The 13,164-nt window shown below is 44.7% G+C and overlaps 1 protein-coding gene across 3 annotated transcripts; it reads right to left on the minus strand.

The window, feature by feature from the left end:
- Positions 1-2,327: 2,327 nt before the first annotated feature.
- On the minus strand, positions 2,328-11,523 carry LOC141104755 (uncharacterized). Of its 3 annotated transcripts, none has more exons than XM_073594466.1 (6): positions 11,301-11,523; positions 11,100-11,199; positions 9,943-10,059; positions 9,466-9,600; positions 9,256-9,379; positions 2,328-6,808 (listed from the first exon to the last, which is right to left on the minus strand). In XM_073594466.1, exons 3-6 carry the CDS (start codon positions 10,018-10,020, stop codon positions 4,971-4,973), a joined length of 2,175 nt encoding a protein of 724 aa, XP_073450567.1. In that variant the 5' UTR covers positions 10,021-10,059; positions 11,100-11,199; positions 11,301-11,523; the 3' UTR covers positions 2,328-4,970. The 3 variants fall into 3 exon arrangements, with proteins under 3 accessions (XP_073450567.1, XP_073450566.1, XP_073450565.1); XM_073594465.1 differs by having other exon boundaries at positions 11,100-11,202; XM_073594464.1 differs by lacking the exon at positions 11,100-11,199.
- Between the last annotated feature and the right edge of the window lie 1,641 nt (positions 11,524-13,164).

Below are 13,164 nucleotides of genomic sequence, written 5' to 3' on the forward strand. Positions count from 1 at the left end.
ATCGTGACCGTGTCCGCGGATCCCGCGGACTCGATGTACGCCAGAGGCCCGCGATCGTGTCACAGAGCCGCACAGCAGGGAGATGCCTATGTATACAAGGCATTTCCCCTTTCTGCCTAGTGACATGACAGGGATCTACTGCTCCCTGTCATCAGAAGCAGTGATTGCTGTCATGTCAGTGGTAGCCCCTTCCCCCCACAGTTAGAATCACTAGCTAGGACACACTTAACAACTTGATCGGCCCCTAGTGTTTAACCCCCTTCCCTGCCAGTGTCATTTACACAGTAATCAGTGCACTTTTATAGCACTGATCGCTGTATAAATGTCAATGGTCCCAAAATAGTGTCAAAAGTGTCCGATGTGTCCTCCATAATGTCGCAGTCACGGTAAAAATCGCAGATCGCCGCCATTACTAATAATAAAAAAATAATAATAAAAATGCGATAAAACTATCCCCTATTTTGTAGACGCTATAACTTTTGCGCAAACCAATCAATATACTCTTATTGCTTATTTACCAAAAATATGTAGAAGAATACGTATCGGCCTAAACTGAGGAAAAAATTTGTTTTTTTTATATATTTTTGGGGGATATTTATTTTAGCAAAAAGTAAAAAATATTGCTTTTTTTCAAAATGGTTGCTCTTTTTTTGTTTATAGTACAAAAAATAAAAACAGCAGAGGTGATCAAATACCACCAAAAGAAAGCTCTCTTTGTGGGAAAAAAAAGGACGTTAATTTTGTTTGGGTGCAACTTTGCACGACCACGCAATTGTCAGTTAAAACGACGCAGTGCCGCATCGCTAAAAAATGCTCTGGTCAGGAAGGGGGTAAAATCTTCCGGGGCTGAAGTTGATAATCTGTGCATAAACCATTTGGAACTCTCAGTCCCATGATCCACTTAAAATGAAACTTTCCTCCTAAAGAGCTCACCACCATTCTTGGAAGTCTGCCCAGATCTTGACTGAAATCGCTTACTCCGATTTCACTGTACACTGTGAGCTTCCCGTAAAGTGCATCAGAGGCTGCAGCAAGTCAGATGGAGCCCGCCTCATTTCCTGGTGGAGGACATCCAGTGCCATCTAGCCTGGTTGTCCCTGGTCCTTCCCTTTCATTCATCGGTTTTGGGGCCCTTGGTTTGTGCCATATATGGAACCTGCAGTTCTTATTCAGAGGGTTGGAGTGTTTTGTGGGATGGGTTTTACCATAACCCCTTCCTCCTTGGCATGTAGCTTGAGGCTCTTTTGCTGCATACTTGTTGCAGCCTGGGTGGGACTATTAGCGTGCCGGAATTGCCTCTGTGCGCTCTGAAGTCACCTGAGCACCATATGGCACAGCAGATATGACTTCACCGCACCTGGAAATGATGGCAATCAATTGCCAGGTTGTAGGAAGCAATTGTCTTCCTCCCCACTGACATCCTTTTGGCACCAGTCTTGACATGTGGCACAAATGTTTGCTCCTCACCCATGGAAGAACTTTCCAAGGCGCTTCGTCCTTGTGGGGCTTAATCGTAGATTCATCTGATCAGGACAAATATTGGCTCTTCAAGCTCCATCAACCACAAGAAAACAGCACCCGTCCGCACTCAAAAGCCCAGCACACCGCAGACGATTAAGCCCCACATGGTTTATGGGCATCACATAAGTGTTGTCCCTCCCTATTTGCAGGGTATTTATGGTCTGAGACACAGGTAATGGCGCTGACTACAGACTGTCTCGGCTGGAATCATGGAACACCTATTTTCACCAGCATTATGGATAATATTTTACATGAAGAATATCGAGTGTTTTGCCTCTTGACCTCATTCAGGTGAGATTTTGCATGGGTTTTGAGTTGATAGTATGCCCATTGATATCTATTGGATATTAATTAGGAAGGGCTTGAACCAATGGGTTCTTTTGCAATATATTTTTTACAGATTACCCACCTGAGGGGACTCCATGGTGATCCTTGGGTTTTGTCCCTGGGTAGAACCTGTGACAACTTACTGGACTATTGTTTTTATGGGTTGGCCGACTTCATGTGTATATCTTGTCTGTGCTACGTAAAGCTGTTTCTGTATCATTATGCATTCAAGGTGACCCATTTTATTGTATTGGAAGTATATGAGATTAATAAATCTATATGTAGCAGATCTAGCGCTTCTTCACCCCTGCAGAAAATTTTTGCTATAATTGAAACGCGTCGGTTTTCCACATGTGATCATCTTTCATAATTTGGCATATTATGGTGAAAAACTGTTAACACGTGTGACTAGAGGAGCAGGTAGACCTTTATATTTCAATACAGAGAAAGAAAAAACTTCAAAATAATACATCAGCCAATGTTTTTTAAATGTTCGGTTTTATGGATATTTTTGATCAAATTTATACTTTTTATGCATATTTATTTAAATTTAAGATTAGCACACCACCAGTATGTAATTCATGAGAAATAGCTTCAGCTCGGCTCGCCACCTGTGGAAGAACCCCCCCCATACGTTTCACGCTTGTGGGGCTTAACCATAGATTTGTCTAGTCAGGACCAATATTGTCTCTTCAAGCTCCATCCAGACCACAAGAAAATGGTGGCTATCTGAACCCAAAAGCTCAGCACAATGCAAGTATGTAATTAATGAGAAATGGCTTCACTTCGACTCTTCATTCATGCAAAAAAGCTCCCCCAATGTGTTTTGCGGAATATGGGGCTTAATCATAGGTGATTAAGCCCCACAAGAACGAAATGTGTTAACAGGTTCTTTAATGGGTACGTAGTTAATAATAAATGGCTTTAGCCTGGCTCTCCACCCATGGATGTAATTAAGGAGAAATGGCTTCACCTTGGCTCTCTATTCGTGCAAGAGCCCTCTCTCAACATGTTTCGCCCAATGTGGAGCTTAATCACCCCACAAGGGCGAAACACTTTAGCGGGTTCAGCCTGGCTCTCCAACCATGGAAGAACCCCCCCAGCATGTTTTGCCCTTGTGGGGCCTAATCATAGGTGTTCAGCTCGGCTCTCCACCCATTAGAGGAACACCTGCCCAACATGTTTTGCTCAATGTGGAGCTTAATTATAGGCGATTAAGCCCCACAAGGGCAAAACGTTTAGCAGGTTCTTCCATGGGTATGTAAATAATAAGAAATGGCTTCAGCTTCGCTCTCCACCAGTGGAAGACCCCTCCCCCAATGTATTTTGCCCTTGTTCGGCTTAATTCACATTTGTGGGGCTTACCTGTAGATGATTGGGCCCCAAAAGGGTGAAAAACTTTAGCAGATCCTTCCATGGGTATGTAAGTAATAAGAAATGGCTTCAGCTCAGCTGTCCACCCATGGAATACAAACCCCCCGATGTGTTTCACCCTTGTGGGACTTATGCGTAGGCGACTAAGCCCCACAAGGGCGAAACATGTTAGCAGGTTCTTCCATGGGTATGTAATTAATAAGAAATGGCTTCAGCTCAGTTCTCGACACATGGATGTAATTAAGGAGAAATAGCCTCACCTTGGCTCTCTATTTGTGCAAGAACCCCCTCCCCCAACATGTTTTATCCAAAGTGGGGCTTAATCGCCTATGATTAAGCCCCACATTGGGTGAAACATGTTGGGAGAGATTCTTGCACGAATAGAGAGCCAAGGTAAAGCCATTTCTCCTTAACTATATTTAAGCTTCATCCAGACCACAAGAAAATGGCGCCCGTCCACACTCAAAAGCTCAGCACACCGCAAGTATGTAATTAATGATAAATGGCTTCAGCTCGGTTCTCCACCCATGGATGTAATTAAGGAGAAATGGCTTCACCTTGGCTCTCTACTCATGTAAGAACCCCCCCCCCTTAATCATAGGCGATTAAGCCCCTAAAGAGCGAAACGCTTTAGCAGGCTCTTCCATAGGTATGTAAATAATAGGAAGTGGTTTTAGCTTGGCTCTCCAACCTTGGAAGAACTCCCCAACGTGTTTTGCCCTTGTGGGGCTTAATCATAGGTCTGCTCAGCTCCCCACCCATGGAAGAACAGCCCCCTCCTCCTCCTCCAATGAATTTCGTCCTTGTGAAGCTTAATTTACCCTTGTGGGGCTAACGTGTAGTTGATTAATCACCACAAGGGGGAAGTGGGTTCTTCCGTGGGTATGTAATATGTAATTCATAAGAAATTACTTAATCTCGGCACTCCACCTATGGAAGAACTCTACCCCCCCCAACATGTTTTGTTTCTTAATCGAGAGAAATTAAGCCCCACAAGGGTGAAATGCATTGGGGGGGGGGGGGGGGTCTTCCACGGGTGAAGCTATTTCACAAATAGAGAGCCAAGGTGAAGCAATTTCTCCCTAATTACATCCATGGGTGGAGAACCGAGCTGAAGCCAAGGTGAAGCCATTTCTCATTAATTACATACTTGCGGTGTGCTGAGCTTTTGAGTGTGGACGGGCGCCATTTTCTTGTGGTCAGGAATCACAGGAGGACGCTGTGTGGCCCCACTTTAATTAATTACATACTTGTAGTGTGCTGAGCTTTTGAGTGTGAAGGGGCGGCATTTTTTTGTGGTCAGTACTCACAGGAGGACGCTGTGTGGCCCCACTTTGGATGAAACATGTTGGGGGAGAGGGTTCTTGCACAAATAGAGAGCCAAGGCGAAGCCATTTCTCCTTAATTACATCCATGTGTGGAGAACCGAGCTGAAGCAATTTCTTATTAATTACATACCCATGGAATAACCCGCTAACATGTTTCGTCCCTTGTGGGGCTTAATCGCCTACAAGTAAGGGTGAAACACGTCAGTGGGGTGGGGGTTTGTATTCCATGGGTGGACAGCTGAGCTGAAGCCATTTCTGGAGCCTTTGGAGTCCACTTCCTTTTTTTATAGGTTTTGTTGCACTGAGCTGCATTTTTGCAAATCTACAGATCAGAACTTTCAATGAAAACTGATCTGAGGGTTAGATGGATCAGCTATGCAAGTCGCACTCCCTGTTTGCTGCAACTATGTAACCCCCCCATCAGAGATCGTGATCTCTCTGGTGAAGATCGAGTTCGGATTTTTTGCTGAACGACTTCTCACAGTTCAAGCACGAAAAAGGAAATTTTTTTCCCGTATGAACTTTCTGGTGTTTAAGAAGATGTCCTCTTTGATTAAAACATTTCCCGCACTCTGAACAAGAATACGGGCGCTCTCCCGTGTGAACTCTCTCATGCGTCATGAGAGTCGCTTTTATGCGAAAAGATTTCCCGCACTCGGAGCAAGAATAAGGAAGCTCACCCGTGTGCCTTCTCTGATGTGCAACAAGGTGCTCCTTCCGACTGAAACTTATCCTACACTCCGAGCACGAATACGGACGCACCCCAGCATGAATCCTCTTATGCGCTATGAGGTTTCCTTTCCGTGAAAAACATTTCCCGCACTCCGAACATACGATAGGACACTCTTTCATGTGACTCAGGAGACGGCTGTTGTCCTTGAAACATTTCCCGCACTCTGGGCAGGAGAAAGAACTTTCCTCTGTGTGACTTCTCTGGTGTTGAAGCAATTCTTCTTCCCGAGCGAAACATTTCCCGCACTCCGAACAGGAGAAAGGACGTGCCTCCTTGTGAATTCTCAGGTGCTGAAGGAAGTCTTTTTTTAGGGCGAAACTTTTCCCGCACTCTGGGCAGGAAAAGGGCTTCTCGCCGGTGTGGCGCTTCAGGTGGTCGCGCAGGCTTCCCTTTTCTGAAAAGCTTGCGCCGCATTCAGGACACTGGAAGGGCTTTTCACCGGTGTGGGTTCTCTGGTGCATGGCAAGTTTCCATTTCTTCGGGAAGGATTTCCCACACTCCGAACATGAAAAAGGTTTTTTGTGGGGATGAAGTTTTTGGTGCTCCACCAGCTGTGACACGTCTGTGAATGATTTCCCGCACTCCGAGCACGAAAAGATCCCCTCCACGGCATGAACGATCTGGTGTGTACGGAGCTCGGATTCCGTTTCAAAACGTTTCCCACACACCAAACACGATGTTGACCTCTTGCCAATGTGACATTGCAAATGCTTAGTAAGACACGAGTTCCTCCTGAAACGTTTTCCGCACTCGTCACAAGAAAACGGTCGCTCGCCCGTGTCAGATGCTCGGTGCGCGACGAGGTCAGATTTTCGCGCGTTTGGCATTTTATCCATGTGTGTCCTCTGGTGTATTCTGAGGGTGGCTCTCCGAGCGAAACATTTCCCGCACTCTGAACACGAGAAGGGTCTCTCACCCGTGTGACACCTGAGGTGTATCGTTAGGTTAGCTTTGTTAGTAAAGGACTGGCCGCACTCTGTGCACACATGAGGTCTCAGACCTATGTGACCCTTCACGTGGGTCACCAAATCCGATTTGGTTATGAAAGATTTGCCGCATTGAGAACATGAGAAGGGGCGCTCTCCAGAATGGGAACGTTGATGTCTAAGGAGGAGCGACTTCGAACTGAAGCGTTTCCCGCACTCCGAACACGAAAAGCGATAATACCCGGTGTGATATCTTTGATGGTGCAGAAGATCCGATTTCCACATAAAAGCTTTCCCACATTCTGAACATGAAAACGGACGCTTCCTGGATTGCTTGGGATTAGACATATCTGGAGATCTATCTACACTGTGAAAACCTGGAGGGACATTTGTCTCAATAGCGTGTGCCCTAATAGACAACTCCTCAGCGTTAAAGGGGGGCGCTAATTCTTCCGTAGGGTAATGGCTGTGAGGTAAACTGTAAGAAACGGGTTTTACATCCAGAGAGAATTGTGTAAGGTCATCTTCTTCTTCTTCTTCTTTACATTCAAGGGGTAAAATGGGATGACTTTCTGAGGTATTCAAAACATCAGGTGCATCTGTTGGCCAAAAAACATTTATTCATAAAAAAAAGGGCAATTATTCAAAGTCAGAAGTCATGTGTGTTAGTCTAGGAGTTAATGTTTTACAAGATCTTTATTATGGAATCGGGAGCAGTAGTAACATTAACATAAGAGAAAAAGTATACATACAACGATTGCATCATTTTATTGAGGAATACCTCCATCTCATTTGTTGGGAACATGACGTTATATTGAGGAAAGGAGATGGTCCTTTCATATGGTGTACAGTATCTTCTCCTCATTTGTTGGGAACATGACATTATATTGAGGAATGGAGATGGACCTTTCATATGGTGTACAGTATCTCCTCCTCATTTGTTGGGAACATGACGTTATATTGAGGAAAGGAGATGGTCCTTTCATATGGTGTACAGTATCTTCTCCTCATTTGTTGGGAACATGACATTATATTGAGGAATGGAGATGGACCTTTCATATGGTGTACAGTATCTCCTCTTCATTTGTTGGGAACATGACATTATATTGAGGAATGGAGATGGACCTTTCATATGGTGTACAGTGTCTCCTCCTCATTTGTTGGGAACATGACATTATATTGAGGAAAGGAGATGGACCTTTCATATGGTGTACAGTATCTCCTCTTCATTTGTTGGGAACATGACGTTATATTGAGGAATGGAGATGGACCTTTCATATGGTGTACAGTATCTCCTCCTCATTTGTTGGGAACATGACATTATATTGAGGAAAGGAGATGGACCTTTCATATGGTGTACAGTATCTCCTCTTCATTTGTTGGGAACATGACGTTATATTGAGGAATGGAGATGGACCTTTCATATGGTGTACAGTATCTCTTCCTCATTTATTGGGAACATGATCTTATATTGAGGAATGGAGATGGACCTTTCATATGGTGTACAGTATCTCTTCCTCATTTATTGGGAACATGACGTTATATTGAGGAATGGAGATGGACCTTTCATATGGTGTACAGTATCTCCTCCTCATTTGTTGGGAACATGATGTTATGTTAAAGTGGATGTAAACCCACTCTCATCGTTTCTAAATTACTTCCATAGTGCTGATCTATAAGGATATACATGCCTCCTGCATGTATCCTTACCTGTCAAATATCTCCCATTTAGCTGTTTGGAGCCCTGCAGTACTCCGGATGCTCTGGACAGGTCTGTTGTCCAGGGCTTGGTGGGTGGAGTCGTGATGTCAGTAGAGACCCCGCCCACCACTACACTCCCCTTGGCCAGGCATTGATATTTCTTACACTGAACTTCTGCTGGTCTCGTGGATTATGCCCCATGATCACTAACATCCAGTAAAAACCCAGGAAAGTCACCACATGACTTCAGCAAGCCCAATCATGCTGAGGTGTGGAGCAGCCAATTCTGGGAGAGCTTGAGAAGAAAGGAGGGGGGATGTGAAGTACACAGAATGCCTCTCTCACACTTGTGCATGAGATAAGGAAATCACTTGTCTGTCACAGCAAGGGGGAAGAACAGACACCTATTTCTCTGTGTGTCTGTTTTTATCTTACTGAAGAAAGATAAAAGGATTGCTCAGAGCTGGATTAACTCTTCTTGCCAAAACTGGGCACAGATGATATGACATCCTCTGCTCTAACAGATATGAGTCTTAATGAAAATTTTTTTGGGGGGGTTTACATCCACTTTAAGGAATGGAGATGGATCTTTCATATGGTGTACAGTATCTCCTCCTCATTTGTTGGGAACATGACGTTATATTGAGGAATGGAGATGGACCTTTCCTATGGTGTACAGTATCTCCTCCTCATTTGTTGGGAACATGACGTTATATTGAGGAATGGAGATGGACCTTTCCTATGGTGTACAGTATCTCCTCCTCATTTGTTGGGAACATGACGTTATATTGAGGAATGGAGGTGGACCTTTCATATGGTGTACAGTATCTCCTCCTCATTTGTTGGGAACATGACGTTATATTGAGGAATGGAGATGGACCTTTCATATGATGTACAGTATCTCCTCCTCATTTGTTGGGAACATGACATTATATTGAGGAATGGAGATGGACCTTTCATATGGTGTACGGTATCTCCTCATTTGTTGGGAACATGACATTATATTGAGGAATGGAGATGGACCTTTCATATGGTGTACAGTATCTCCTCCTCATTTGTTGAAAACATTGGATAGTGTGGCAAATACAAAGAATACATTCCCCACGTAAGGACTGTATACCAAATGTTATAATTATTCCTCTTTATGCGTTTGTCACATTAGATGCATTACCACATTAGGTTATAGATAAATCTACAATGTTTTGTATGGGCAGAAATGTCCTTATGTTGATAAGACATTAAATGTTTCTATCCAACTGCTTAAACATGGACAAATTATTTATTCAAGTAAAATTTTTCTGGTTACTCTTTTGGTTGTTTCAGCTTTAAAGTAGTCTCCTCTTACCCGGTGATGTGAGGGGCGGCTGATTGTCCATCATGACGTCCTTGTAGAGATCCTTGTGTCCTTCTAAATACTCCCACTCCTCCATGGAGAAATAGACAGTGACATCCTGACACCTTATAGGAACCTGACACACACAATGATACAGTCACCATCCAGACACATCCCTTGTCTGTTACTGGATAATTTCCCAGAATTCCCGGCACCGCTCACCTCTCCTGTCAGCAGCTCCATCATCTTCTTGGTGACTTCTACAATCTCTCTGTGGATGTTTCTCTCGGGTTTCGGGGAGTTAGGTGAAGGCACTGTGATGGTCACCTTGTCACCAGACTTCACAGGAGAAAAACTCTATATTAAAAGATAAAGAGTAATATTGTGACCCTCCCAGAATCCTCCTCACCTCTCCAGTCAGGTCTGTTTTATTAATAGAGATAAGATTGATATCATGTAACCTCCCAGAATCCTCCTCACCTCTCCAGTCAGGTCTGTGTTTTATTAATAGAGATAAGAGTGATGTCATGTGACCTCCCAGAATCCTCCTCACCTCTCCGGTCAGGTCTGTGTTTTATTAATAGAGATAAGAGTGATGTCATGTGACCTCCCAGAATCCTCCTCACCTCTCCGGTCAGGTCTGTGTTTTATTAATAGAGATAAGAGTGATGTCATGTGACCTCCCAGAATCCTCCTCACCTCTCCGGTCAGCAGGTAGATGATCTCCAGGGTGAGGTTTATTATCCTCTTGGTCATGTGACTCTGGTCCTCATCCATTTTTGATGTGGTCACGTTGTCTATATAAGATGTTTCTCTCTGTAGACGGATTATAAACTGAGAATTATCTGGACTGTACTGGGATGAAAAATGTCCTCCATAGTTCCAACATCTCAGATTGCTTCCTTTACTACATTACTGTAGCACCCTCCTTGTTAGTGCAGGTTTCTAGGCAAATTGAGTGTAGCTCCTCTGTACTCAGTGGAGCAGAGGTTGATTGCTCTAGCCTGCTAAGTGTTACACAGGCTGCTGGTCTGATTGCTTCCCCCTGCATTCTGGAAGGTTCTAGAATTACAGCGGGAGGAGGAATGGGAGAGCAGCTTGAATATTTACGGGAACCCAGCCAATTCCTGGAAAGGTCTGTCCAGAAGGCAGTTGGAGAACCCATAAATACCCTGAAGCACTAGAGCGGAGGGGTCTTGGATCTCGTGTTAGCCCTGCCAGAAGAGTCCCCTCTGGGCAGTCTACTGAGATACTGTATGGAGGTCATCGAGGTCCCAGCCATAGCTTAGGCTGGAGAGGCCTATTCCCTAAAATCTGGGGTTTCTCACATATGGTCTGGAAGAGCACTCTGGAGGATACCCAGTGGAGGCTGGATGGAATAGGGGCCAGTGGTTGTTGTATTACGAGTCTGAGTCTGCCCAGTGAATTGTCAGAAGGTGGTAGCTGATGATCCTGAAGCCTCCTGAGTACTGACCCAAGTCCTGTGCCCCAGAGACTGTATGCAGCTACCAGTTTCACCCAGAGACAAATCCAAAGCATTTCTCTTAGCAAGTAGTGACTCTGTGAAGGTTCTCCACCAGCGTAGTAAGAAAAGTCCTCAGCTACTTTGGTTCCTTTGGGGTATCCCATGCCAAACCCCCCCCCCCATACCTATCCAAGTTTTACTCAGCAATAAAAATACAAAATATACCCCTAGACTCTTATTGAGTCAATGACAGAAAAGAAAAGGCTGTGTGTGTACTAAGTGGGGGAAACAGGACTGTTCAAGACCAGCGGCTGTTTTTGGGGATAACCTACATTACCACCATTGTTTAAATGCTATAATAATAATAATAATAATAATAATAATACAGCACCTCTTAACACATAGATGGGAAAATGGCTCTATATTTAGATGTTATTTGTAGACATATGAAGGTATAACTTTTCACTTTTGATTTTGCATGTTATCATCATCTGCTGAAGATAAAAGACGTCACAGTGACTATGGAGGAAGAGGACGGACATGACGGGGGGGGGGGGTTACTGGGTGTAAATATAAAATAATATCTTATTACCTCCTCTGCTGCCAGTTCCATCAATGTCTCCTCAGTACTTCTTCCCGGCTCTCTCACCCGTAACTTCCTATTTATACCTGACTTCACTTCCTGTCTGTACCTGACATCACTTCCTGTTTCCCCCTTACTTTACTTCCTGTCCATGTCACACCTATTCCTGCCAGTGCGTTCCACTTAAAAATAATGGAGGTGGCCATCTTGTGGAGACTACGCTAACTGTATACATCCCTATTTATCGTAATCGAAACATTACTGGCTGATGTTGGAAATAGCAATTTGAGTGAAGCTGAAGCTGGTCTTCCCAATTTAGAGATGCTGTTTGATTACTGAAGAAATAAAAGATCCCCCTACTTGGGCTCAATTCACATCTATGCATGTTGCTTTTGAGCGTTTCTGCAGTGCTTTTTGCAGTGCTTGTTGTGTTTTTACCACGATTTTGTCGCGATTCTTGTTTTCTTATTTTTTTTCTACACTGTATATAGTTGATTGCTAAGGAGGGGGCCGTCACGCCCTTAACAACCGAAGAGTCATCAGCTGTCAGCCAGCTTCCCCGCTGACAGTTGAATGTAAAAAAAAATAATTGCCGTCTAAAAAAAAATGTGAAAAAAACCACACCAAAATTGAAAAAAAATGGCGTGGGGTTCCCCCCAAAATCCATACCAGACCCTTATCCGAGCATGAAGCCTGGCAGGTCAGGAAAGGAAGGGTCCAGCGAGCACCCCCCCCTACTGAACCATACGAGACCGCATGCCCTCAACCTAGGGGGGTGGGTGCTTTGATGGGGACAATGGCCTCTTCCCGACAACCCTGGCCACTGGTTGTCGGCGTCTGCAGGTGGGAGGCTTATCGGAATCTGGAAGCCCCCTTTAACAAGGGGGCCCCCAGATCCCGGCCTCCCCCACCCTATGTGAATGGGTATCGGGTACATTGTACTCCTACCCATTTACCAAAAAAAGTAGTGTAGTGTGACAAAAGACAATAGACTGTTTTTGACAAGTCCTTTATTAAAAATCTTCTTTCTCCGGTGTTCTTCTTCCTCCGGCTATGACCCTCCTCCAATGTGCATCCTGCTGAGCTGTTCGCGCCCATGTCAAGCATTTCTTAGATAACTATGGGGTGTGGCCATCAGATGACGTCATTCAGAGGCCCCGCCCCCTCGTGACATCACAGACCCATCATGCCCCGGGCAGAGTAATTTCCCTATAGAACCACTGAATCTGACCTCAGGAGGGTCATTTCCCTTTACGGCATCCAGAATTCTCTAATTTGTGGTTATAAACATATTAAATGTGCACACAGCTTAGCCCAGTTATTCTGTACACCAATCTATTATCCTTCAACAAGGTGTCACAAGCTGTGGGTTATGACCTATACCTCGAGCAGGGCATGGAAGTAGACCCCCTTCCCTCACCACTAATGCTTTCCCAATAAGGTGGGGTCTAAAGGATAGCGGATGTCCCACCAGGGACCCCCTCATGGAATTTTAAACACAGCGGCAAGCCAACAGTTACTTACAGATGCAGAGTTGGGTTGGTGCATGTGGAGCAGGAACTAGGTAGCACTGGTAGTAGGACTAGTGGCGTAACTGTACCCTAGTAGATTGAACATAGTGGACTAGACTCTTGGAGACTGGATGGTGGCAGATTGGACGGTTGTGGACTTGACTTTCGTAGATTGTACAGGACTGGTTGGTAGCAGACAGTAGCAGCTTGGTGGTGTCAGACCCAATGGTCAAGCCAGGGCAGTCTCTTTTGCCCCAGTTTAAAAAGACTTCACGGTTACGTGACGAGGTGTCTATGGCTGCGGATGGCAGACGACGTACCAGCCCTGGAACTTGGAAGGTAAGTGACTGTGACAGAGGGCC

This window comes from Aquarana catesbeiana, linkage group LG08, assembly GCF_042186555.1.
Source record: "Aquarana catesbeiana isolate 2022-GZ linkage group LG08, ASM4218655v1, whole genome shotgun sequence".
Classification (NCBI taxonomy): domain Eukaryota; kingdom Metazoa; phylum Chordata; class Amphibia; order Anura; family Ranidae; genus Aquarana; species Aquarana catesbeiana.